At 50.4% G+C, this 25,821-nt stretch overlaps 13 protein-coding genes across 13 annotated transcripts; 6 read left to right on the top strand and 7 right to left on the bottom strand.

The window, feature by feature from the left end:
* Positions 1-184: 184 nt before the first annotated feature.
* On the top strand, positions 185-1,300 carry N7506_010130 (pyridoxal phosphate-dependent aminotransferase; the record flags this gene model as incomplete). The annotated part of the gene is made up of 1 exon (XM_056959423.1): positions 185-1,300. One exon carries the CDS (start codon positions 185-187, stop codon positions 1,298-1,300), a length of 1,116 nt encoding a protein of 371 aa, XP_056808813.1.
* Positions 1,301-1,655: 355 nt separating this feature from the next.
* On the top strand, positions 1,656-2,081 carry N7506_010129 (ACT domain-containing protein; the record flags this gene model as incomplete). Its single annotated transcript, XM_056959422.1, has 1 exon — positions 1,656-2,081. The coding sequence occupies one exon, from the start codon at positions 1,656-1,658 to the stop codon at positions 2,079-2,081; it is 426 nt and encodes a 141-aa protein (XP_056808812.1).
* Positions 2,082-2,261: 180 nt separating this feature from the next.
* Positions 2,262-3,278, bottom strand: N7506_010128 (thiamine pyrophosphokinase-related protein; the record flags this gene model as incomplete). Its single annotated transcript, XM_056959421.1, has 2 exons — positions 2,262-3,189; positions 3,238-3,278. The coding sequence occupies 2 exons, from the start codon at positions 3,276-3,278 to the stop codon at positions 2,262-2,264; spliced, it is 969 nt and encodes a 322-aa protein (XP_056808811.1).
* Positions 3,279-3,501: 223 nt separating this feature from the next.
* On the top strand, positions 3,502-4,158 carry N7506_010127 (OPI10 family protein; the record flags this gene model as incomplete). Its single annotated transcript, XM_056959420.1, has 1 exon — positions 3,502-4,158. One exon carries the CDS (start codon positions 3,502-3,504, stop codon positions 4,156-4,158), a length of 657 nt encoding a protein of 218 aa, XP_056808810.1.
* A 428-nt stretch (positions 4,159-4,586) lies between these two features.
* Positions 4,587-7,152, bottom strand: N7506_010126 (MHYT domain-containing protein; the record flags this gene model as incomplete). Its single annotated transcript, XM_056959419.1, has 4 exons — positions 4,587-6,098; positions 6,151-6,336; positions 6,386-6,950; positions 7,001-7,152. 4 exons carry the CDS (start codon positions 7,150-7,152, stop codon positions 4,587-4,589), a joined length of 2,415 nt encoding a protein of 804 aa, XP_056808809.1.
* Positions 7,153-9,747: 2,595 nt separating this feature from the next.
* On the bottom strand, positions 9,748-10,524 carry N7506_010125 (thioredoxin family protein; the record flags this gene model as incomplete). Its single annotated transcript, XM_056959418.1, has 3 exons — positions 9,748-10,099; positions 10,203-10,330; positions 10,516-10,524. The coding sequence occupies 3 exons, from the start codon at positions 10,522-10,524 to the stop codon at positions 9,748-9,750; spliced, it is 489 nt and encodes a 162-aa protein (XP_056808808.1).
* Positions 10,525-11,080: 556 nt separating this feature from the next.
* N7506_010124 (uncharacterized protein) lies at positions 11,081-13,327 on the bottom strand (the record flags this gene model as incomplete). The annotated part of the gene is made up of 1 exon (XM_056959417.1): positions 11,081-13,327. The coding sequence occupies one exon, from the start codon at positions 13,325-13,327 to the stop codon at positions 11,081-11,083; it is 2,247 nt and encodes a 748-aa protein (XP_056808807.1).
* Positions 13,328-15,631: 2,304 nt separating this feature from the next.
* On the bottom strand, positions 15,632-15,817 carry N7506_010123 (uncharacterized protein; the record flags this gene model as incomplete). The annotated part of the gene is made up of 1 exon (XM_056959416.1): positions 15,632-15,817. The coding sequence occupies one exon, from the start codon at positions 15,815-15,817 to the stop codon at positions 15,632-15,634; it is 186 nt and encodes a 61-aa protein (XP_056808806.1).
* Positions 15,818-17,912: 2,095 nt separating this feature from the next.
* N7506_010122 (translation initiation factor eIF2B subunit alpha) lies at positions 17,913-19,025 on the bottom strand (the record flags this gene model as incomplete). Its single annotated transcript, XM_056959415.1, has 2 exons — positions 17,913-18,924; positions 18,976-19,025. The coding sequence occupies 2 exons, from the start codon at positions 19,023-19,025 to the stop codon at positions 17,913-17,915; spliced, it is 1,062 nt and encodes a 353-aa protein (XP_056808805.1).
* Positions 19,026-19,251: 226 nt separating this feature from the next.
* nuf2 (kinetochore-associated Ndc80 complex subunit NUF2) lies at positions 19,252-20,830 on the top strand (the record flags this gene model as incomplete). The annotated part of the gene is made up of 4 exons (XM_056959414.1): positions 19,252-19,371; positions 19,422-19,682; positions 19,746-20,660; positions 20,717-20,830. 4 exons carry the CDS (start codon positions 19,252-19,254, stop codon positions 20,828-20,830), a joined length of 1,410 nt encoding a protein of 469 aa, XP_056808804.1.
* Positions 20,831-20,975: 145 nt separating this feature from the next.
* Positions 20,976-21,617, bottom strand: N7506_010120 (uncharacterized protein; the record flags this gene model as incomplete). The annotated part of the gene is made up of 1 exon (XM_056959413.1): positions 20,976-21,617. One exon carries the CDS (start codon positions 21,615-21,617, stop codon positions 20,976-20,978), a length of 642 nt encoding a protein of 213 aa, XP_056808803.1.
* Positions 21,618-21,887: 270 nt separating this feature from the next.
* Positions 21,888-24,527, top strand: N7506_010119 (AP-3 complex subunit beta; the record flags this gene model as incomplete). Its single annotated transcript, XM_056959412.1, has 3 exons — positions 21,888-21,927; positions 22,000-22,157; positions 22,215-24,527. 3 exons carry the CDS (start codon positions 21,888-21,890, stop codon positions 24,525-24,527), a joined length of 2,511 nt encoding a protein of 836 aa, XP_056808802.1.
* A 324-nt stretch (positions 24,528-24,851) lies between these two features.
* On the top strand, positions 24,852-25,460 carry N7506_010118 (uncharacterized protein; the record flags this gene model as incomplete). Its single annotated transcript, XM_056959411.1, has 1 exon — positions 24,852-25,460. One exon carries the CDS (start codon positions 24,852-24,854, stop codon positions 25,458-25,460), a length of 609 nt encoding a protein of 202 aa, XP_056808801.1.
* Positions 25,461-25,821: the final 361 nt, after the last annotated feature.

The raw sequence follows: 25,821 nt of genomic DNA, 5'->3' as shown, positions 1-25,821 counted from the left end.
AGATCGAATTCGGCGCACACCTGGGCAGGCCATGTTATTAACGGGCTGCAACCTTGGAATATTTAAGAGAGATGTATGTCCCCGAAAGCATCCAGCATCCAGCATCGATAACTCGATTTCGTTTCGGAGAATTTTGACTGGTTCTTTTCCCTCACCGATTTGAGCATCTTCCTTATTCACCACGATGAAGTACAACCGAATGCCCATTGAGATTGAATCACCTGAAGAATATGGCTACGAAAACATCAAATACAACTTGTCAGAAAGTTCAATCACCGACCAGTCTCTCGGATCTTTGGGCTTGCAGGTGCCCGATTTGAAGTTGCTTTACAACGAGCACCAAGGCAGCACTGCACTCCGCAAGCTAGTTATTCAGGGATCTGAGGGACTCAGCCAGAAAGACGTCCTAATCACAACTGGCGCAGCGGGTGCTTTATTCATCATTGCCAGTTCTCAACTCAATGTGAATGATCATCTCGTCGTCGTGCGGCCAAACTATGCGACCAATCTCGAGACCCCACGGGCTCTGGGATGCGAGATTTCCTTCATCGACCTCAAATTTGAGTCGGGCTTTCAGCTCGATCTGAATGACATCAAGGCTGCTATCAAGCCCAACACCAAAATTGTCAGCATCACCACACCTCACAATCCCACCGGTACAGGAATGTCACTGGAGACACTGAAAGCCTTGGTAACACTCACCAAGGAGAAGGGCCTCATATTGCTAGTGGACGAGACTTACGCTGATATCTCGTACGATGGACGATTGCCCATCGCTGCCTCTCTGGGAGATCATGTTATCAGCGTGTCGTCGTTGTCCAAGTCTTACGGCATCCCTGGCATCCGACTCGGATGGCTGATCAACAAGAACCCAGCTCTCCAAGAGACATTCCTAGCTGCGAAGGAACAAATCAGCATTAGCGGGAGTGTGGTTGATGAGTGGATTGCCGAGCAAGTCTTGACGCGCAAAGATGAGATTCTTTCCGCTACTATGCGTGAGATGAAACATCGCCGCGAAATTGTGGCTGCATGGATTGAGAAAGACGATCTGCTGGACTGGGTTCGACCGGATGGTGGTATAGTCTGCTTCCCACGCATCAAACCTGGCTTTGAGCCCGCTGGCGGATTGGCTGCGTTCTATCACCGTCTTCTTCACAAGTACGGCACATATGTTGGACCTGGACACTGGTTTGAGCTCCCAGATACCTACTTCCGTCTTGGATATGGTTGGCCCACTGTCGAAGAGCTCGAAGGTGGCTTGAATGCAATTTCTCAAGCTCTGCGAGACACTTCAACCTAGATACCGAGAGTGAAAGAAGGTTACTACTGACCACCTGACGGTCGGGAATTACTTGTGGAAATTTTGTGTACGCTGGAAAAGCAGCTGTATGTTACTTACGCGTTCTGCATTCCGTTTCAAAGATCTAGAAAAGTTCAACCGGTCAATTTTACATACCAATTGCTTGTTTTCCGCACTGGGCAACTTACCCGATCTGACGACTCATAGGGCTGGGAACTTGCTCCACACCCTCCATGTGGCAACACTGATGGCAACTTTGGAAACCATCTGCGTAAGCTTAAATGGACATCGGTTCCTGGAAGTTTTGCATTTTACACATACTCATCCTCATCCTCATCCTCACACTCAGTCCAAGATGGCTCCTACAACCGGCGAAGAAGACCTCTCCATTCTCCTTGCGACAATGCAACCAATGCTAGATCCAACGATCTATGTCTTTCTCACAACCAAAGATCCTCTAAGTTCACTCCCTTTGGCCACCCTTCAACCACAACTGGTCGTTCAAGAAGAGGAGGGCACTACGCTCGTCACAACTGAGAGCCTAGCTGCCTCGCACGGCTTCAAGGAACCAGTCTTTCCATGCAAAAAGATATCTCTCAAGATACACTCCAGCCTAGAGGCAGTTGGTCTCATTGCTGCTATTTCAAACCGGCTCAAGGATGACGGAATAAGCACAAACGTGGTCAGTGGATACTTCCATGATCATATCTACGTTCCAAAGGATCGAGCAGAGGATGCGATGCAGGCTCTGGCGGATCTGGTGGAGAAGGCCAAGAAATAGGTGCTAGATATCAGTATGCAAGCCCCTATATAAACCTTGGAAATATTCAAGACCACCATCTCGCAATCACTTTTCTTGCGGAGCACCAGAATTTTGCAGGCGGATCTTTGTTTCTTATGTCAAAAGACTATGTCCAGTCTATGTACTCATCAATGTATGAACAATCGCCAAATGACGAATCTACCTCGCACAATGCGATGCAGTGGGGTATTCCAAGCGACGATGCAAACCCGCTACAATCAACAAGAAATCCGGCTCATTCTCCGCAGTCAAAATGCCATGCCGAACAAAGAAGTCAATCATAATAGTAGCACAATTGGGCTTGAACTCGCCATTAGCAAGTGCCTCCCGGACCTCGGGAATAGTTAACAACTTGAACTCCTCAACTTCGCCATCACAGGGCTTAGGAATGGTCTCTGCATCCAACTCAAGATCATAAACGTATTCGACCTCGGGCTGAATGAGACCCGTCTCGCCGCCGGCCCGCGCATCTCGCACATGCGAGTATGTCACACATCCGCGAGCAGCGACTGCTGCACGAACTCTATCTTCCGGCAGCGAGGCTTCTTCCATTGCTTCGCGGACGATGCACTCGAAAGGGTTTTCGCCGGTGCACATCCCGCCTGCGACTGTGTTGTCCAGGAGACTGGGGTAGGTCTGCTTGGTCTTTGCGCGACGAGGTATCCAGAACTTGTAGCCGGATTCGTCGCGTGTGTAGCCTGTCATATGGGCACCGTAGGAGACGATACCGAACAAAGGGGATGCGCAACGTTCCATCTCGAGGAGGAATTCACCACCCGGTCCGTAGACGGGGTATTTCTCGTTGCGCCATCCTTTGAGAATTTCAAATTTGTCTTGCTTGACTGCTTCGGTGATTGTCTCGGCCACCAATTTGCTTCGGAGTGCGGGGTCGGCGTTTGCGGGTGTCAGAAGTGTCACGGTGCGAGCGCCGGAGTCGATTTTCCAGCTGCTCTCCGACCAAGGAAACTTCTCTACCACGGAGTTCAAGATGTACCCGAGAGTGGCGTCGTAACCAGTGACTTTGAAGGCATGGTAGTTGTTGAGGTTCTCTGTGTACGCGGCGCGGTCGTCCTCGTAGTAAGGGAAGCTGCAATTGTCAACCGACAGTCAAACAAATCGAGCGAAGGCTCATTACTTATCGCATTCCACGACCAGCTCATAGTTTGATCTGCCCATGATGAGTAAACAATCCCCAATTGTCAGGAGAGCCTCCTGGAAATGTCGGGGAGTCAAAGTCTTATCAGTTCCGATAAGGACAGCCCCGCCAAGCTCTTATGTCACTTTCATCATCGGAAGAAAAACAGGACAAAGAGAAGCTTCACTGCATTGAAACCCCACGTCTTTTCAATCGCTCTCCTAAACCACGTCTACGCCACTCTTCTCCCGAATCGCATCCACCATGTTCTCCGTTGTGGTCCCCGGACGCCCGTGTATAACGGACATTGTCGCAGTCGACGGCCAACCCAACGGCCAAGCAACGAAGTTCGCCTTTACAATCCCATTAAGCGCCTCTCTCAGCGATATAGTGGTCTTCTTCCTACCAGGAACAACTTTGCCCCCAAACACCGGCGCAGCAATCTACGCCCAACTCCCCGATCCAAACGGCCAACCATCAGACTTCCGCTTCATCGGCGCACTCGCAAACGAGAAACCCTCTGGAATCTTCACCGTGCGGCAATCAAGTCGCACCGAGGCTGAAGAGGAGGATGACATGCTCGACGAAGGAGGTGGTGGCGCGGGCATCATGACGCTTGGAATTTCCATTGAAGAGGTGCAGGTCATTGCGCCGCAGCTTGCGTCTCTCGAGGCGGAGAAATCCAACACCTCTACTGCGTTGGTGAAGCAGGCTGTGGGACAGAGGCAGATTTCTACGAAGGTTCTGGCGCAGCGCATCATTGGCAGCGCGTTCAATTTCCTGGCTAGTTTTGCGGAGTCGGATAAAGGGCAGGATGTCGTGCCTTTGAAGAGCTTCCATAATTGGTGGGCCAAATTTGAGCGTCGCATTGAGGTTGATCCTGCATTTTTGGAGCGCGAGGATCCCAATGCCAATGCGTGATCGGTGGGATGTTTTGGTGGTGTTTCGTTTCAATTTCTGTCTTATTTGCTTTTTTTGGTTTTTTCTTTTCTTTTTTGGAATGCATTTGCTCGATACGCCATTGGCGTACTCACGGCAAGGAGTACATGTTCACTCGCATCGAGTCTTTAGCGACTATTGTGCTTCGGGATGCCACGAAACGTGTGACGATTTAACTTTATTTCTGCGACTGACTGGACTATATCTCATGTATATCAGAATTTCACTAATTGTTACCCTCTCTCATGTCCTTCAAACCACCTGGGTACGACTTTCTAAGGTTCATCCACACCCCTACAGCATACGTGAGCAAGTCGGTGCATAGGAATGCTGGTATCATTATATTCTCGTCAAAAACATTATATATACAAAATCAGGGCTTTTCAAAGCTCCTCACTGAAGCAACCCATCTATGCACCATACCCACTTGAAGGTGTTGAATTGAGCGACAGATGATGCAGCGATGAATCAGGCCTGAAACGGATCCCCGGCGCATAGCAAAGACTATACAACTCATCAACATAAGTAGCCGGAGTTGTTTCACCGGCAGCAACAATAGTCCTGGAGTCATGATTGCTAAGACCACTTTGCATGTTCGCCTCATGCAAACGGGTAACATCGACCCTGACTTCTTTATGGACCGTGATGTCACGCAATGCCATTGCCGCAGGCTCAACCAAGGATTCCTGGGAATGCAGCGAGCTGCCAGAGCCGCCTTTTGAAGACTTGGAGCGCTTGTGTGAAGGCCACATGTGCAAGATGGCCATTTTGGCTGTTGATGTGAGGTCAGTCTCGCTGCCTGCGGGGCCGGACCGCACGTCTGTGCAGAAGAGCTCTTGCCCTAGTTCGCGGGCAAAGCCTTCGCGATCGGCGATGGCTTCGTTCACTTGCTGTTGCACGCGGAACAGACGGAATGGGGTAAATGTGTAGTCTGGGTTCGGGACTTGGGTGTCGAGTGTGCCGACGACGCAGAAGGTGATGAGTGTGCATGTTTGGAAGGATTGTTCGGGGTTTGAGGGTTGACTGCGACAAGGGGCTATTAATGGGCGGGCGGAAAGCTGCGCTGCTGAGCGCATGTCTTCCGGGAGGGTTTTGGAGAGAGAGATGATGGATTGTGTGAGGTGGGAGCGGAAATCGGGTAGATTGGGGAAAGCCCGAGATGAGGCCTCGGACTGGAGGTATTTGATACAGGCGTCCATGGACCGGCCTTCCATCTGAGAGAGAAGTTCAAGGTGATGACCTTGTAGGTGCTTCATTGGTAGTGTTGTGGAAGGGAGAGGATTACCCACGCCCTTTGTTGTGAGGATCTCGAAATGATCATGAACTGTCGGGCGCATGACGAAGGAAATGAGATGAACGCCTTCTTCAAACCCGCGTTTTGTGCTTGCATAGTCGCGCATATCGCGGAGAGAGTGAGCCAGGCTCGCCTCTGGGACGTGAATACGGCGAGAGAGAGTTCCTGTGACATGTTCGATGGATGCGAAACGGAATCCCTGAGAAGAAAGTCTTGCTGCTTCTAGTTTGTTCAGCTGGCGAACAGCGAACATCATCTGGCCTTTGCCAGTTCGAAGAGAGGAGCGACCCATTGCCCAAGAGAGTCGTGATACGGGAATCGCCGTTGAGAGCACATCGTCGTAAAGGGTGCCTAAGTCCTGAAGAGGTAATCGGAGCTCATCTGACAATTCCTGGGCCGTGACACAGAAGAGCTGTTTGAACAATGTATCAAAGTCGGTCTGTAACTCGGTCTCTTTATCCATGACCACTCCACGCGAGAGCACATGCTTTTGGATGGCTCGTTCTTCGGAGTCAAGGCGGTTTCGCATGAATGGCACAAGGTCTTTCACAACAGGCCAGTTGCGAGTTGCCCTAAAGGCCCAAAGGAAGGTGGGGTGTGTTCGAGTGAGATCGTCATCTTTGAATGTCTGTTCCATGTTAATTCAACTTTCCAGGTATTCAATCAACCAGAAGACATACCCTTCCGATATAATGATCAACAATCTTCCGTGTTGGAAGGAGAGCCTGAGGAGTGACCATAACTCGTCCAGTGGGATCAAAGTATACACAAGCAAGAACGAGCTGATGAGCACGGGTCGTCGACTTTCGCCGATTGCTGCCCGCAACAATCGCACAGGCAGAAAGAATCAAGCATGCAACACAAGCCTAGCATATGTCAGTCTCACCAGTCTCCCCAAAAGGCTATGAAACATACCAGCACAGCGCAAATGATCACAACCTGACTTCTGGAGAGCTGAGTACCATTGACAACATTGCGATCATGATCCTTGTATGAGGTTCCAACCGCCGCAGTCCAATGCATACCAGTCACTGCAACAGCCAACAGACACGCGCACATCCCACGTCTCCACCAGCTATCCGTCCAAGTAGCCCTCCAACGGAAAAAGATTCCCAATGCAGCTATACTCGAGAAGATAGCAATGAGAGCCGATCCAACAACATTTGCCGGGTGATAGGAGCAGCTGTAGTTGGATATTCCGAGCTGGCCGACGTAATGCATTCCACAAACCGAGCTGCCAGTGAGCAGACCTCCGATCAGAATGCGCAGGTAGCCTGCCTTCTCCTCTACACCGACGGCGTAGAATGCAAACAGGAGTACCGCGACGGGAAGAACGAAGGAGGTTCCGGTAAAAGCGACGTTGTATAGAATTTGAATGTTGGCCTCGCCGTTACCCAGAACAATGGCGCGGTTTCCAATGAAATGCATGCACCAAATTCCAATACCGCCCATTGTTATTGATGATGTGAGGAGGAGGTACCTTTCGATTTATGAGTCATTGTAAGCTAGTGAACTGTAGCTGTGACTTACCAGTTGTATAGACCCGATCTCGATGTCCGCCGGTGGAGAAGCTCCAGTGTGGTGGCACATCCCATAGAGCTAATAACATAAGAGAGGAAGATATAGCCTGCCAGGTATGTGACCCGGGTTGTCGGCTCTTCTTGAGCCTCTGTGTTGGACATTTTGTAGTATATGGAGAGAAGGAAAGGATATGGGGGGAGCCTTTATTCGGTCATCTGGCTGCGTAAAAGAAGGGAACGGTAGGATGATTCGAAAACGATAAGATCCTAATCAATAGGCAAGATGCGAGCCCTCGAGCTATTCAATTTCAAGATAAGGATCGGTTGAGCAGGGGGTCCAGCTAATACAAGCTAGAAACAAAACCCAAGTGGTGCAAAGCCGCCGGGGTAAGCATCTTATAAGATAGCCCTAGATATCCACGTCCAAGCTCAGCCCGCATGATTACTATAGCCCATTTCCAGCATACCCAAAATCTTTCGAGTCCAACGAATCGACGTGTACAATTGGTAAAGCTCTAGTCCAATCTAAACAAAAGCCCCCACTTCCAGCGCCAGCCATGCACCTTGCAAGTGACCCCCAGACGAACTCGCGTGGCAGTACGAGATCCTACACACCATAATTCTCACAAATCCCGCAAAAAAGGCCAATGCCGAGGCCGTGCAAGATTTGGATTAATCAATTTGATCCGTGATAGCAAGTCCGATGGGTCCCCATTCGCAGTGCCGGATCTTTAGAGCGAGGATTCTTTAACCCTCGCAGTGTGATTCGCAGGATGCGATCTAGATCGGAGCGGGGCGGGGACTGAACGATGGGGCCGGTTGTTTCGTCGACGAATCAGCGTCCTGGCGTGGCTCGAATTTGCATGCGTTGTTACTTTTTCTCTTTTCACTTTCCACATTAATCGCCTTCTCTTCAACTTCAATTTGTTCAATTTGCTCTAAGTGGGCTATTGTGCGGCTCGGTGCCCCCGAGTACAAGTTAGGAAGTTCTGAGCCTACACTTTAGATTAATTTCACGATAAGCGAGTATGGAACTTCCATATTCCGTACTCCGTATACATCCTTGGAAAAGCTCCACTATTCGATGTGAGACCAGTTTGCCCATCTTCCCATGTTTGCTCTCGCGAGAACCGTTCCGGATCTGCACGTCACATGTCCGGCGATCCATCACATTCTAATCTTGGGCTCAAAAATGAACGCCTGGAGTGTAAATTAGCGAGCTCACGTCAGTCACCGGTTTTTGAGAACTTTTTCCCCTGGACCGGGGTGTGTGGCGTGTTTACTCCGTAGGGGACAGGGTAGAGACAAGGGTAGCCCGAAATAGTCACACCGGACCCAAGCCAAAGACCGACTTAGGGCTAGTTTCTGAATTGGAGCCCAAATAACATAAAAAAGTCTGTTGCCTCTTATGGACCCTCTCCATTTCGGTAGATATGATAAATTGAAGTGGGCCTCCAAGTGATTTCAGCTGCAAAAACACAAATTAATCTACCGGGTACGCACTCAGCTCTCGGGCATGCGTGTAGAAAATCCGACCCTGCGAGTACTCCGTGGAATACGATGCTATTCCTTGAAATTCCCAGTCAAACAAAGTTCGCAGCCTGCTCGTTTGATATATCAGAAAAACCAACAAACCTTCGAGCAAACAAAGACCCCCTCGACCGTTCTGATCAGTCCCACCCAACCCACTCAAATCAGATCGTAGCGTCGGCTCGACGGACATTTTAGAGATGCTTGGCGATTAGATTCCCATGTTGCCACCATGCGGCGCAACAAGGTTTGGCAGAACTCCTCTAGCTGCATATGTGGAAATGGATAGGTATGCAGGTTCGACCTGGAATCTGGGATCTCGATTTTGGTGTGATGTATCTCCTGCAGGCGAACATGTTCGGAGCCTATTGTTGATCCGCTGTCAATCGCATGGCGATGACGTCTATCGTACTCGTCCGATGTCTGACATGGGTTGGAATGATTTTGCTTTCGAGTGGTGGCTTCGGAGATTTTGGGCGTTGAGCCGTGCAAGGTGGCTTTGTATGCATCATTTTAGGGATTTGGCTGGGTTCATTTTCGGCCACCTGGGTAGGTCAGATAAGAATTCAATGGGTCTGGTAACTTCACCGGCTCAATTCTCTTCTCTTTTTGGCCACTCTTCTATCCGATTCTCATTCGTTCTTACCTGTCGTACATACATTGTACCAAGTTTCCAAGGTTATGTGCTGGATAGCTCCCAAGGCCTGAAAAAATGGATCAGAGCTGTCATTCTCTCGGGTCCATGGGTCAGGACCCGATCAGCTGTTCTCGGATCTTTCATCCCATTTCCGATAAAGTTCAAAGCTTCAAGTCTACCAGAGCTTGCCTCATACATGGGCATTGCTTACTCCGTACCATTACGGAGTAACCTGCATTGCATTGTTGCATAGTATGCCAGACGCAAGAGATGACAAAGTTCTACGAGCTAAATTTTATACACCTCGACTTTCACACTGTTCTGCACTCGTCCCGAGGGAACGGACGAGCGGTCTCTAAATGCGGGGAATGACACTGCAGCTCGATGCTTGTCATTGTCGATCAAGCTGCATGCATCCTGCAAGAACACACGTGTAATTACACAAGTATAGAAGCCAACAAGACTCCCACCTTAACAATCTACAACAGCAAAGTCTCCTGATGCACTGCGCTGTGCACTACGCTGTACCAACAAGCACAAGCAAACACTCAAGTGACCAAAAAAAAGGTATCAACATTTAATTGAAATGATCACGACGGATCAAGCGGTATCAACAAGCGCAAAAAGCCCAAAATCACCAATAATCTATTCCAAGAGCTTCTGGAAAGCAGCGTTGATGGCGGGGGGTTGGCACCCTTGACCTCACCAACCTTCTCGCCACCCTTGCGGAAGTGGAAAGTGGGCATGGCGGAGACACCGTTGTCAGCAGCGACGGAGGAGAGCTCGTCGACGTCAACCTTGTAGAAGGCGACGGCGGTGGTGGACTCGCTCAGCTTCTCGATGGCGGGGCTGATAGCCTTGCAGGGACCGCACCAGGTGGCGAAGAAGTCAACGACGACGGGGCCGGGGGCGTTGGTAACCTTCTCGGCGTACTCCTCGGGACTAGTGTGATGTTAGACAGGTATCCTTTTTGTGGCGTTGGGCTTTTTTTCTCCGTCCTTGCGATGATTGCGGAGACTATGTGCTGACGGGGAGCTCAACTTACGTTGCGATCTTGATAACAGCCATTTTGAGAGAGGAAGGTGCGAAGCGGGAGATTGGGGTGGTAGAGAAGTTGCGTGGGATGGAGCGGTTGAAAGATCCGGTGATGGTCTTAAAGGCGGGAGACTTGAACTAATTTAATGGTCAGAGGAGGGGCAGACGGAGGGGCGGCCAGTTTTTTTATGTCATAACGCTTGCTCCGGTGATTATGTAAGGGTGTTCAGAGACCGAAGGCTCTGGAGCTTAGGGGTTTGCGGGTGAATGGTTTGTAAGGTGTGATTCACACCTCATGGGCCTTGGAAGGGCAATGGACTTACTGCTTGCATGATGAATTTGTCAGGACAGAACAGCGTTTCGCTCTATGTATGTATATCAACGAATTGAAGGTCCAATGAAAGAGAAGGTGAGGCCAAAGGACAGGGGCAAAATGACGTGCTCGGGTGTTCGGCTGCTTACGAATTCGAGAGAGTCTGGAATCGGCGCCTAATCGGTAATCTTGTCTAACCGGAGTGACTGCGAAGTGAATGGTGATTGATAATTTTCTCATTATGAACTATCTGAATCTCGAAGAGACTTTCTTAGAATATTTTAGTAAGAATGTTCTTACTAACGGGGTAATCACACTATGTGCAAAAGCAACAATTTAGGGGGAATATCCAACAAAGAAATTCAGTAACATTTATGCAGCAAAACATGGGAGGAAGGGGGTATCAACAGAACTATGAAACAGGGTGCTAATGATGCGATAAAGGGGTCGAAATCGTACAGGCCACATAGGGGACTAGATCACGGTCTGACAAAAGAAATCAACAAAAGAAAATTAGGGGAATGAATGACATGTCGGTGATATCGTTTAAATCGAATTCAACCTTCATGGGGTGTTCACTCCGCGTATCCAATTTCAGCTTTAGCACTGGGGATCCGCTGGAGTTCAGAAGGAGTCTCGGCCACGATGTAATCGTCTTCGGCGGAGATGGGCGTCAAGGAGGGGAAGTTGCGCAGCAGGCCTTGAGTAGACTTAGGCCGGGAGGCGGGTGTGACCACAATGGGACGACGACCGACTTCGTTGTGCCATCTTTCAGCGGGCTTGCTGTCACTGTCGATTTCGCTTCCGAGCTCTGGGTCACCGATGGGGCTGTCAAGTCTATCGGGCTCATCCATGTCCTCAATGTCTTCGAGGGCATCGGCAGGAACGTCGGCTGAGTTGCGGCCAAACGAGTTCAGGTTGGATCGCACGGGGCTGCTGGGATTTTGAGACATGCGCTTGAAGAATTGCCCAGACATCCAAGAGCCCTCTGAATCAATGGAGGCAAGCGATTGTGAAAGAGGAACATTGTCTGCCTCCGCATCCATGAGTTCGGATGTCCATGATCGGTGGTGACTGCGGTTGGGGTTTTTGATGTCGACACCGGGTGTCGGGCTCGGTCCATGGAGGAAGGTGTCTTCTTGCTCGAAGGAAGACTCTGCAACTTCCTCTGGAATATCTGGTGATTGGAGGCGGGAATCAGGTGGTGATAAAGGCTCGTCTCCAAAATGTTCGGTGAACTTGGAGTGAGCTCGCTGGATGGGCTCACTTGGCATCAAGACCCGAGATGGAATCATGGAAGGGGGAGGGGGAGATGATTGAGTGTGAACTTTGTAGAAAGACTCATGCGAAGCATTGGAAACTTCCGGGGTGGTGTCCTGGAAGCGCTCCTTGTAGCGTCGCTTGATGCGAGAAGAGCCGCGTCGGAAGAGGGAGGTGATGGTATTACCCCGACGGCCGCTGGTGTCTGAGGATCGGCGTGAGTCGATGCCTCGGGAGATGTCTGATGTTGAGCCGGCCGCGAGTGTTTGGGAGTGGCTAGGGGTGTTCATGCCGTGTCGGATGGATGAGTGAGATGGTGAAAGTGTGGTTCGGGACATAGCCATGTCTTGCGAAGGAGCAAAGCTGGGTCGCTGGATCAGTCGTCGCTCACGAATGGAGCTGTCGTCAATGTTTCCGATCACTCGAGAACTCTCCAGTGATGCGCGCACGTTGTCGCTCCCCTTGGATTCTCCCCGCAGCCACGACCCATGATCATGTGGAACGGGTGTCGGTTCCTCGACTTCAAGAATAACGTCGTCTTCCATGGGGATATCCTGGCTTTCTGGAACGGGTGGCTCGGCTACAGACGGTTCAGGCTCGGTGATGGAGGGATCTGTGTCCGCGATGGACGGCTCCGGTTGGGCGGGTTTGGGCTCGTGTTCTGGGGGAACCTGGGCTTGCTCGTGGCGCGCCTGTTCAGCATCGGCTCTCTCCTGCAGCTTACGGCGCAGCTTTTCTTGGTCGTCGATCTGCTTCTTCTCGCGACGGCGGCGGTCTCGCTCCAATAACTCTCGTAGAGCCCCAGCGTCCAACGAGTCCGCGAGTTCATTCACTCGTCGTCTTGAGTAATAGAGATCCTCCTCCGATCGAGTCAAAGCGGCGAGCCTCTCCTTGTCCTGTCGGGTAGAGGGCGGGTTGTTGCTTCTGGCGGTTTGCAGTCGAGGTGCTTCCACGTAGCGAACCACTGGGCGTGGAGTCAGGGCAGCGAAAGCGTTGACTTTGTAAGTGTAAGGGTCGGACATGTCAGATGCGGAGGAGGCGGCGGAGTCCCGTATGGAGAGGCTGATGTCAGACATGTACCGGTCGGTACGTCGCCCGTTGGCCTTGCGACGTCGATGATCCGGTACATAATCTCCGTTGCCTGGCACCTGGCGGTGCGGGATGTCGATTGGGGTGGAAGAGAGCATTCGGATTTCTCGCTCTCGCATAATTTCGTTGGCCTTGCGCTTGCTCAGCCTACGACGGAGTTTATTAGGGCCATTGTTCTGACTGGGTTTCCGCCGCAGGAGGGATCCAGTTCTCGAGGGAGGACATTCGCGCGGGGGGTGCTCGGCCAGGGAGGCAGGGCGGTCGAGGGATGAGATAGGTCGGTTAGAGGGCACGAGGGCCGAACTGCGTCGGCTTTCTTCTCGCGAGGAGCGATGGCGTTTTGAAGGTTTGCGACCCAAGGTTGGCTCGATTGTGGGATCTTGAGCCAAGGACGATTGGAGATCAGTAGCTTCGGCACCCGTCACTTGGATGGTGTGCCGCTTGCTCTTGCGACCAAATGGCCATATCGCCATGGTGACCCACGGGTATCAGTATCAGTTCCGCAACGGGATTGGAGTCATGGAGGTTTAATGAGAGTCAAAGTGAGAACATTGAGAGAAAGAGAGAATGGAAAGAAATAAAATGAAAGAGAAGAGTCAAACACACAGAAAAGGTAGGGAAAAGGTAAAGCGAAAAAAACGTGAAAATACCGTACATTGCAATTCATACACAGTCCAGACCTTTTTCTTTTTTTCCCTTTTTTTTTGTTTTGGTTTTTCCCCAAATATGGTCTTGGCATTCCTTTCTTCGTCTTTTGTTTGGGTCAGGTACTGTTTCCCGTTTCTATTTCTGTACTGTACCATTCTTTTCTTCTACTCTGTATACACTTTGAAATACTTCACATCCTCACATCCTCACATCCTCTCTATATTGTATTGTACAGTAGCCGCACGGGTACCTGGTACCTGACCCTCTATATGCACGATCTCGCTAGTTAACACGAGTGCTTCTCGTCACACGCCAGGGGAAAATCGGGTGTCTAGACTCCTCTTTATTGGAAATTGGCACTTTCACTGTGGGGGATATCCACTTAGCAGACTCCAGAATGACGTCGATAGCACAACAGTGTATCCCTTTCCCTCTTTCTCACTGAATTTTGTGAACCATCTGGAGTGTATACTTTCACACTTTCTCAGCACTCGGAAATGAAAACGAAATTCTGTGCAACGGATCGCTGCAGACTTATGCAAGTACCCTTGTCCTCGTGCCCGCAAGCCAAGACACCGTTTAAACGCCCGGTGGGGACCGGCCCTTTGGTCCCTTGGTTGACACGCGGGAATGGAGTCTATCTTACGCAGGCTCGGGAATTTCCACTTGGGCATCCAAGTACGGAGAACACTTTACTCTATTTACTCTAATATCTCATCTATCTCTGATCGCGCTATTGAAATTCTATCTGGTCAGGCCGAGGTGAATATCTTTCGTATTTCTGGTAAGGATCGGCGAAATTCGCCGAACATTGGGGCCATGGGTCCTGTCTTAGTGTGCTGGATTTTGATTTCCGATACTGTAGTATTCGCCTATATGCTCCCTACAAATCTTCATCCTTACTCCGAAGCCATCCTACCCTTTCTCTCTATAGTTAGTTATGGCGAGTACATAATGGTCATCCCCCCAATTCCCCTTCCACATCCACAATGTATTATGATTGGATTCCTTTTTTGGTCGGCTCTCCGCCAGGCTAGGGCTACCCAAAACATAGCAACCCCTACCATGCTATATTTATCCCCATTGAAAATCCAACGAACTGTGCAAGGTGTCAGCACTATTTGGTTTGATCCAAGTCGCACCAGATAAGATCCGTCCTGTTTACATACAACCCTTGCCTTCCACCCTAGCCTTTGCCCTAGTCTCTCCTCGTTCCAATGTTCCAATGTTCTCATGGTCTCAGATCATCTGACTCCCTTGTTTCATCCTCTCGATCTCATAGCAATCGGACTATGCATCGCCTGGCCAGTCTTAGCTGGGTTCAAACCGTGGTTCTCAACCGGCAGGTACATCGGAACCCCTCTGACTCAACAGAAATAGCATTCTCAAAAAAGCGGAGCATTTGGCCTAGTCAGATTCCCGTAGTGAGTGAAGCCGATTTGCTTTGGCAGGGATTGAGCCACTAAATCAGCAAGGAGCTGGCATCCGCCACAATGAAATAGTACATTGTATATGTATAGCCTGGATTATTGTATGAAGTAATCCTGAGCTCTCGATTTGACACAATGCGGGTCTCCCGATCGGCATCTGGCAGTCAACAATATTGTAGGCCCGATACTCCGTACAGAACACCTTACTCAACATTGCAAAAATTACCAAAAATAATTGACTTTACATTTCAATGAAATGCAATTTCCACCAGGCAGTGACCATCCGACAACCCTGGAATTGTGGCAACGCCTCCAAGCCATTAACGATTCGCCACGAAGGCAATCGCACCGCAACTTGCCGAATTGGATGGAAACACCAATAGCCATAATCTGGACACTTCACTGCTGCCCCAAATAAAAAGATGAAAATAAAATCAAATTGAGACATAGGAACAACCGTTGGTTCAAATTCCCCACTTCCCCCAAAACGCCCGTATCCAACTCTAAGCTAAGCAAACGCCAACAATACACCTCGCATTCCATGTGAACCCGCAGCAAAGAAAGAAAGAAAGAAAGAAGAATAGAAAGAAAAAAAACGGTCAACATACACCACGGCATGAGCGGATCCCTGTCTATCTGACCTATCCCATGGCACGGAGTAACAAAGGTACAGTGGACTCGTAGAGAGATCGCATAGCCTCAGTGGCTGATACGCTTCCTCAGGCGATTAGGCTGCCGTTCCAAAACGCTGTATCTGCGACTCCCGCGTCTGCTCAGAAGACGCCGGATAGACCATCCATGGCAGTGGGAGTCAGGTGGACGCTGCGCGTCCGTAGGATCGAGGCGGAGTTTCTGAGACTGGTCGGTTGGTCGTTGGGCATCCATTGCGACAGTGGCGTTGCGGCGGGGGTGGCTGGAGGGTGAACTTGGAATGACTGAGTTGGTGGCAGGCGTTTGAAGAGTGCCTTGTTTGCTTTGGAGATGGAAGTGTTGATGGTTTGGTCAGGGATCAGAGAGCGGGGTTGGTCCTTGTGGGGCGTGGGAGAACTCGTCTTTGCTGATCGTCTTTTTCTTCTTTAACAAAATGGTCTCTTTTTTTTTCTTTTCTCTAATGTGTTAATGGTATAATTTACATGGCAGACTTGGGGTTGTTGAATAGATCTACATCTGAGCATCCTGGGGTTGGATCTAGTTGGCTGTTTCCACCTTCATCCGGCTGTTCCAGGCGCAGCTGATAACGCGGCTTAGACACTCTCTTTCGATCAAGTGACATGGCGGCCATGTACTCCCGAGGCCTGTAGTCCACTGTAATATGTCATAATTATTTGACCCCTGGTGATTATCTTGTTTTTGTATGCCTTAAGGGTCTGCTCATCCGGCGTGTCTACCCTGGACATTGCATGGTATTCTGCACACCAGCAAGTTCGTCTAGAAGAAACCTTATGTATCAACTACAACAGGGTCCACGGGTCGCATGTGAGAACTTCCCAAGAACGTATCACTTCTCGGAACTATATCTAAGACTAAAATGCATAAACACACCGCGTGATGGATTTAAAGTATAATGGGCTCGATATATATTGAACTCTATCCCGATGCATCTGAAAACCAAAGTCAACCTGTCGACTGCCTTGCCTTTAAGCCCGTCTTCATTGGCGGAATACATTGCCAACCCCCCATACACGCGAGTGACTCGAACAAGTCACGTAACATAAACCACTTGGACATCTCTCACCGTCTGAAAAAAACCGTCCTGTGAAATGCAGCCGTAGAATATTCCCCCAAACCCCGCATCTCCCACGCTAAATGAAAGATGAAAAAAACCCGCTCGTATTTCGTATTGGATGGAACAATTCGGAAGCTCAGAAAATCTAGAATGCCCTAATGTCGGTCTGGTTGGGATCACAATGTCTGAAAAAAAAAAAAAAAAAAAAACACATGGGACCCCAAGATAAGAGTCCCACATCTTCTCTTCTTTCTAGACACATAGTAAGACATAGTATTGTCTGAAGCATCCACTTTTGGGGCCTACAAGTATCCTCTGGGGCCCTATTCCACACTTTTCACACCGACTATTTCCTAGTCGTCTGCCTCCGAGCTCTACCGCCTGGACATCACACTCGACCATCGTCGAAATTTCTGGGATATCAAAATGGTGCCCTTGTGGCTATTCGTGGCACTTGGATACTTGTTGCTCTATGCATTTGCCATATCAAGTCGCGAATGCCAAGGCCTTGTGACAGACCGTATTGCCAATTAAGCGGCGCACAATGCTACGGAGCGAATATGGGGGGCCGGGGCTGCTATCTTCGAATTTGAGATCGAATTGCGGTCAGAAGATTCAGCTGTAGCGCGACTCGATTGGCTACTTGGTTCTGGGCTGTCAATGCCCAATCAACGATTTATGACTCACGATTCACGACTACGATCATGACTATGAGGTGGGAGGCCGAGGAAGGAGGGAGCAGAAGCTTTTTCTAGCTGTCCACGATACCTGTTCTTTACATGTTCATTGATGACAACGATTGCATGACTTTGATGGATGGCGTTTGATACCATGGCGCCAGGGACTAAGATTGTCCTTTTGCCCAACAAGAAACTTGGGAATCACTTTTTTTTTAAGAGCTCTAGCAAGTCTCAGTTAGAGGGAAAAAGCATCATCAACATTCATTCCATATTCGTATCGAGGCATTAGAGAAGGGATGAGAAGGAGCCTGACCTGCCCACGCTTCTGCAACCTATGGTGATACACATTGGGAACCACTAGGGGATGCCCGCACCGGGTGCAAATCTGGACGTAGTCCCTTGTGATTTGCTTTGAATGACTTGGGAATTCATGTGAAGTGTAGCAGGGAGACGAGCGCCGCGTCAAACCTATCCTGCCATTCATTCGCGTGGTTTCCACCCATGCTTTGGTGAGTTCTGGCAAAGCGAGTGGTTGATACAAGCTCTCGCATAACTTTCATTATTCTTTTTTTGTTCAGAACCAGATCTTAATCAGCTCTTCACTGACTGCACTGGGTGTCAGAACACCACTGTCCGTGATCAGGGCCGAGATCAAATGGGGTGGAGTGAAATCAACGGAGTGACAGAGCGGTAGCTCAATCTGATTGTCACCATTGGTGCTTGCAGTGGGGGATGATTGCTTATTCTCCTCTGCGATATCTTCCTCGGATTTGAACTCGATGACGCGCTGTTTGATCGGTAGATCGTACTGTCCGAGGGGGTACAGACGAACGAACTTGTGGCTCTCAGCAACCACGTAGAAGGGCTTTCCGATAGCTTTGGCAAGGATTCCAATCTGGTAGGTTCCCATGCGAGAAACGATACCTCCATTCTCCACCACACCCTCAGCACCCACAATGACCATGTCGGCCTTGCCGAGGGAGTATGCGACGGCAGACTCGGGGATCGTTGAGACTGGGACACCCTTCTCTCTCAGAGCTCGTACAGTCTCCATACCCTCTGGCTCTTCATTGGGATGATCGCAGTCCTTGGCAGTTGAGGATAAAACATAGATAACTCGGAATCGCACCGCAGAAGGTCCACCTTCCTCATCTGCCGCTTGCTGAAGGAGTGCGGCGACAACTCGAGAGCCACCGTTTGTGAGGATAGTGCAACCGTCGCGAATGAAACCACGTCCGAATTCTGCGATCTTGTGTCGGCTTTCCTTCGCACGGCGAATGAACAAACGTCCATTCGTCAAAAGATGGGTGCGGATAGCCTTGAAGTCACCCGCGGGTCCCAATAGACCAGGGCGCTGTAGTGTGGTGATCAGGTATCGCTGGAAGAGATCGGTTCCGGCGGAGAGACCGATGGGGTTGGGAATGGATTTTTTGAGGTGGGTGGTGGACTTCTCGAGCAGATCCATGGTTTCTGATATCGTAGAAGAGACAGACTGTGTGAGAAGTAGGACCAGAGCTTCAATGGCTGCGATAGGCATCGTAAGGTCGGGGTCGGAGCGGAGGAGCTCATTGTAAGTCGCGACAATGCTGAACATGGTGAGTTGACGCCAAAGCATTGGTAGACCTAATCAAACTTACTCGAAAGGTTCGGCACCGGCTGCCGCCGTGCCTGAAGTGGTAGAAGCCATGCTGATTGAACGTCGAAGTTGCGAAGTTGCGAGCAATGTGAATGAAAGAAAGAGTCATGAATTCTGTGTTTGTCCTGTTTGTTCAATGCCCCTCCAGCAAGACGCTAATCCCGATCGGGCGGCGTGCGGGCTCGTCTCCAAGTAAACAATCAACTTAAACCACAACACTTAGCCCACCCACTTTGCGACCGAACCCCTTACCTGATTGACAGGCTTACACGATAATATGTCGCGCAACTCTGTCGCGATGGGTTACAATAGTCGCATGAGTTCGCAATTCCAAGGCAACCAACACCAGGGTCGTGGTCGCAAGAAGGAAGATGAGAACGACGCTCTTATGCGCTTGGTGAGTTTACGTTTGATCCAAGCTCACCAGCCCATTCTAATAATTGGAAGCCCGACAAAGAGATCGCAGGATGTATCAACGACATCGGTATTCCGTTCACCTTGGCCGACTTGGCGAAGCCCAACGCCCAGCAGATCCAGATGGTCTTCGAATGGTTCGCGGAGCTGCTCATGAACACCACAAAAGAGACAGTAGAGCCTGCAATGCATGCTGCCGCTGAAGAAATATGCGGCGATTATCCCGACATTGTCCCCAATGACACCCGCAATCTCATGGGTTTCTTCATGATGCTCCGCAAGCTACTGGCAGAGGTATCGACAAGCTGCCCCGAAGCCCCGAAATGTTATGAGACTGACAGACTTGGTATCGCATAGTGTGGTGTCAATGATTTCACTTTTACCGATCTGACCAAACCAACGCATGAACGACTTGTTAAGATATTTTCCTACCTGATCAACTTCGTTCGCTTCCGAGAATCGCAAACCCCTGTTATCGACGAACACTTCAACAAAACCGAAAAGACAAAATCGCGCATCGATGAGCTACTCGCGGAAAATCAGGAAATGGAGCTCCGACTGAGCGAGATGCGACAAGATCTTCAATCCAATGAAGCGCACGTGAGGGAGAAAGTTTCGCGGAATGATGCGCTTAAGGCTCGGTTACTAGAGCTTGGCCGAGAGCAGTCACGGGTCGCAGAGACACTCGACCGAGTCAAGACAGAAAGAGCTCGTCGACAGCAACAGTTGGAGGAGAAGACAGAGCGAACCGTGCGCTCACGACAAGAAGCAGAGAAACTGCGACCTTACGTTCTTGAATCACCAGCAACTCTTCAGTCATCTTTAGCCGAGTTGTCTGAACATCTGATGCGCGAGAAGAGCTCCATTGATGTGATGGAAAGACGAGCGCGGGCGCTCCAGACCTCCTCAGACACCTTTACCGTCGTTTCCAACGACGTGCAGGCTTGTGTCAAGCTACTGGATGATATTGCAGCTGAGATACAAAAGGAAGACGAGGAAGAATCACGGGCTGCCAGGACAACGGAGGCTATATCTGATAGGGGAAATAGTGTTCGCGAAGTCGAGCAGACCGAGAAGCTCCTGCAGCGTCAATTGGCGCGTTGGGTTGAGCGTATCGAGGCACTTCAGAAGAATGCGCAAGAGAAAGCGGAGGTTGCGCAGGCACGCATGGAAGAGCTCCGCAACGTCCAGAAGCATCTTCGCGAAGAGCGCGCTGAGAAGCAACGCGATATGGAGCGTAGGCGCATTCGCATTGAACAGACAGAGAAGAAGGTATGTTTTGGCCAGCCATGACACAAGCATATTAGGTTACTGACATCCATCCTCAGATGGCCGACCTCAAAGAAAACATCGAGAGCGAGATTCAGTCAGCTCACGACCAGTATCTGAAGCTGGAGTCACACATCAAACTGTACATGACAGAGATGGAGAAGTCTCTGTGATATATGGGTTTTTATTATGTGCAAAAAGGAGTTCAGTGTTCAGCTATAGGATACCCGGGCAGCCATATTCATTACCAGGAGTTTTATTTTCTTTTGCAATAAGCATGTTTGATTTCAGCATTGAGCTCATCATTTGGTTCATCATTTAATGGCTCTGATCGAACTCAAACCAGCGCTCGACAATCCGTCTCACGGAAACGCCTCGTGCACCCCAGTTGGTCTCGTCTCCTCGCATTCGAACTGACCCATTCAGTAAAGGGACACTCATATCCCATAGTTTTCTTCCGCACACATCACTCTCGGGATCTAGGGCGTTCTCACACTCATAGAGCCTGAGATCCATACCCGCCCGATAGGCGGATTCGACAGCAGAGGCAAGCGTTCTCGAGAGCCCCTGTGCCGAGAATTCCGAAGTCGTGCTATGCATGGTTACCATGTCAAGGATTGCAAGTAGCTGCCTGTTGTGGGATCCTGTTTCGTCCGTGGTGGCTTTCAACACCGCAATATGCGCCCGCAGGCTCTCTAGGGTCGGACAGAACGCCAGCTTGATGTTGCTGGATCTTGCGAGAAGCCCGATCGTTTTTGTAAGCAGATCATGGCCCATGGGAGTCTCTGGATCAGCTCGTTGCTTGCGCATTGCTGCCGTGAGGCGCACCAAGAACTCGGACTTGGTGGCGCAAACAATCAGCTGTGTGTTTGAATCATTCTCAAGAAGTTGCTGCAGGAGATCGGGCAGCACATCGCAGTGAGCGATCATTCGCGTTGGACTCGTCACTTCGGATGCCATTGCTGTGGCTCCTGTGGCCTCTTTGGTATCACGGGCCCAAATAGATTATTTCATTTTCAGCTCATTACTTTTCGCTTGTAAAGAACTTGTAGAGAATCGGCGTTGAACATTTGTGACTGGGAAAGAACCGGACGGTGCAAATCGAAGGCGGGCGAAATTGCGGCATCATCCACTTCACTTCCGCGGAGCAGCTCCGCCTTTCCTCCCCCTCCTCACACCCACATTACACCCCCGACTCAACGTTGGACTGGGTCCTCTGCAACTGGAAACATGGAAACGATTTCCAGGATATCCTCGATGCTGGAAACAGGTATGCAGGTCCCAAATGGGTTGCGGTGTGCTCCATCTGGCCGGAACTGACCATCGCGCGTGACTGCTACAGCTCGAGAGCTCACGTTGGAGGCTGCCCAGTCCGCTGCTATCAACCGAACCTCAAGTACCGACTATACTTCGAAAACATATACTCCCGCACACATCAAGAAGCTTCTTGACAGCCGCCATGAGCGGGAGGTCCTGGATGGAATGCGGAGGGTCATTTCGGTAGGACCGCGTTTAAGCACCATAAGAGATCTCAATGGCTGACCCAATTCGCAACAGTTGATGTACCGCTCCGAACCCTCTCTCACGTTCTTTTCGGCCGTCGTTAAGAATGTCGCTAGCGCCAGTCTCGAAGTCAAGAAACTGGTCTACATTTACTTGGTTCATCATGCGGAGGCCGAACCGGACTTGGCGCTGCTGTCCATTAACGCGATTCAGAAGTCGCTGACTGACTCGAACCCGCAGGTGCGAGTCATGGCCCTCCGCACCATGTCTGGGATTCGGGTTCCGGTGATCAGCCAAATCGTGTCACTGGCTATCAAGAGGGGCTGTGGAGATATGAGCCCGCATGTTCGCAAGGCTGCTGCGTTGGCTATCCCGAAGTGCTACCGTCTAGATCCGAATACGCTGCCACAGCTCACGGGGTATCTGTCAACTCTACTAGGCGACTCCCAGTACTTTGTTGTTGGCCCCGCAGTGGCGGCGTTCCTGGATCTTTGCCCCGACGAGCTGGACCTGATTCACAAGCCATATCGCAGTCTCGTCAAGAAGCTGGCTGATATGGATGAATGGGGTCAGCTGGCGACTCTCCGCTTGCTAACATTCTATGCGCGTAAATGCTTCCCCCGCCGGACTCAAAAGGTCAAATCATCAGCACCTGTGGCGTTCTACGACGACGAGAAAAATGAACAGGCAAGCCAGGACACCAGCGAGGAGTATGAAGTGCAGGTGACAGATCCTGACCTTGAGCTCCTACTTCGAGCCTGCAAACCTCTATTGCAGAGCCGAAACTCGGCAGTCATTGTTAGCGTTGTTCGTTGTTATCTGTACCTTGCTTCGCCCGATTACATTGCCGAAGCAGTTGGACCACTTGTGGCGCTCATGCGGACTCCGCAAGACATGCAGCACATCGCGTTGTTCAACATTGTTGCCGTGGCCATGAGAATTCCCAAGCCATTCGCCAAATACACCGCGCACTTCCTCGTCCACGCTAATGACCCGCCACACATATGGCGCCTCAAATTGGAGGTCCTGACGATTCTGTTCCCGCATTGCGGAAAGCACTGGAAGGGTGTGATAATCAGCGAGCTAGAGCACTTCTCCAAGGGTACAGACCCTGAGCTAGTGCGAGAGAGCGTCCGGGCCATCGGTCGTTGTGCGCAAGGGGATACAAGCACCGCAGACATGTGCTTGCGCATTTTGCTGGGGCAGATCTCCAGCTTGGACGGTAACCTTGTCTCAGAATCATTGACCGTCATTCGTCACTTGATTCAACAAGACCAAACCTCGCATAAGAGCACAGTCTTACAGCTTGTTAAGAACCTTGGTACAACAACTCATCCAGACGCACGAGCTACTATCATCTGGCTCATCGGCGAATTCGCCGGCGTTGAACCAGAGAACAATATCGCGCCTGACGTGCTGCGGATATTGATCAAGGGATTCGCAGATGAGACGGAAATAGTCAAGCAGCAGATCGTGCTTCTGGGTGCTAAGGTGTACCTCCATCACCTGTTGCAGAACCCACCAAAGGAGAAGCCAGAAGCACCTGCGCCGACAGAAACAGCCGAAAAGCCCACTAAAGAGTATCCAAACGAATGGGCTGATAACGAAGACGAGGGCCAAGAGAATGCCGACCAGTCTGCCAAAGAAGGGGAAGGGGAATCCGAGCAACCAGAAGCAAAGGAAGAAGAAACGGAAGACCGAATCACCCTCCTGTGGCGGTACATACTCCTTCTCGCGCGCTATGACACATCTTATGACCTTCGCGATCGCGCCCGCCTTTACAAAAACCTCTTAGAAACGCCTTCGTCTGTACAGCTCGCCAACCTTCTCCTCCTCGCACCCAAACCCGTCCCCCATGCTCCAAGCCCATCTGAGACACGCAAGGATCTCCTCATTGGATCTGCCACGCTAGTCGTGGGCCCGGAAGCAGGATACCTCGGCCTACCAGGCTATAGCAACTTGCCAGATTGGGTGGTGCCCGGCCAGGAGCCCGATCCTAGTCTCCGCATCGATGAAACAAAACCCGATATATCATCCACCACAACAACATCGACCGCAGGTGATCGTCTTGACCGAGCGCTACGCGAGCACCAGTCAACGGTTATGCCGAATCGCAATCGCAATGGTGCCTCGATCGGTGTCGATCCAGCTGGAAAGAAGACCCTTGACCAGTGGCTCCAGGAAGAAGAGGAAGAGGAAGAAACTGAGACAGAGTCCGAATCGGGGTCCGAAGAAGAAACCGATTCTGAGGAGGAAACAGACTCAGATGAAGAGTCTGGCGAATCTGGATCTGAAGAGGACTACGAAGAAGAAACAGACTCTGAAACAGAAGCTGTGAATAAAGAGGCCCGGCAGTTACTTGGTTGAGTCTGGTCTCAGACAAACATATGATAATGCTATGTCAAGTAGCAACTGATATAGAGTGTATGTTCACAATATTGAAAACGAGACAATGAAATCATATGCCAATACATGAACAAGACTAAACAAAACGAAAAGATCAAGACCTTGAGTGTCGAAAGATCCGACGCGATGTACTGAAAAGCACCAAAGCCAGCCCACTACCCTCCTTCCTTTCTTGTCCAAACTGACATCTTGCCTCCTCCAAGCTCCCTCAAAACAACTCTTTCTCAACTCGTCAAAGCTAGCCCAATCTCCAGTCTCACATCGATGGCTAGAAAAAGTACCAAAATGATCTCTCGCGAGAGTCGCTCAGAAGAAATCCAGGGCACTGAGGGCAGACCGAAACGCCAGCGGAAGCGACGCGGCCTTGGTGAGGTGAACTTGACCCCACCAGAATCCTCTGCTTCTTCGCAGGCAAGCATCTACATCTTGACGCACTGGAATCCTGCTGTTCAAGAAACTCAGCTAACCGTGAATGTGCAGTCCAATCTCGACTTTGCGTCTGTTGTTGCCAGGCAAGCCCAAGCCCAGCTGTCAATTGAGACAACCACGGCCTCCGAAATGGCAGCGTCTCAAACCACCAGTATTGAGGAGAAGATCGAGAAGATTAGGGAGAAAGCACACGAATGTGGCACGCCGGAGGTTCTTGAATTGATCATCCGGGAGATACGTGCCCTGCGCAGGGAGTATGACCAAGTTGATGCACGGTTGGCGTTGATGGAAAGCTGGATCCATTTCGAAAACACACAGACCAAGAATGAGACCGAGGAAAGCTTGGCTCAAGATCAGGGACAATCCGACCACCAAGATGCGGGAAGGGAAGACGACTCGTTGGTGGACCCTAGTCTGTGTCTTGACCAAGTGAACAAGGCTGAGGACTTCGGCCTTGAGCAATGATATGGGTCACTGGGAGAGGGCTTGGCCATTGGCACAGTCTATTTGGACAGGAGATATGCCTTCAACCGAGTTAGTATCGATGCATATCCCTTTTGATTGGGAGAGAGTAGAAATTCCAGTGTTTCTTGATGCTCATTTATCTCATTTCGCCTTCTTGCACACCCAGAGCATTGATCGCTTCATCTGCCAGTCTTCGACTTGTTCATTCGTATGATAATTCGCCTTTGTGTCTAGACACGACTGGAATAGTACCATAAAACAAAAAAAAAAGAGATTCAAGGTATGATCAGGCAAGAACTCAGGCATCGGAGTCTATCTAGGTCACTAGGCACTTTCGAATCTTGCCATTAAACCAACTCCT

This window comes from Penicillium brevicompactum (assembly GCF_028827555.1).
Source record: "Penicillium brevicompactum strain IBT 35665 chromosome Unknown utg000006l_segment0_segment0, whole genome shotgun sequence".
In the NCBI taxonomy this organism is placed as follows: Eukaryota; Fungi; Ascomycota; class Eurotiomycetes; order Eurotiales; family Aspergillaceae; genus Penicillium; species Penicillium brevicompactum.
The sequence above is the reverse complement of the archived record's forward strand: the minus strand, read 5'-3'. Positions and strand labels throughout refer to the sequence as shown.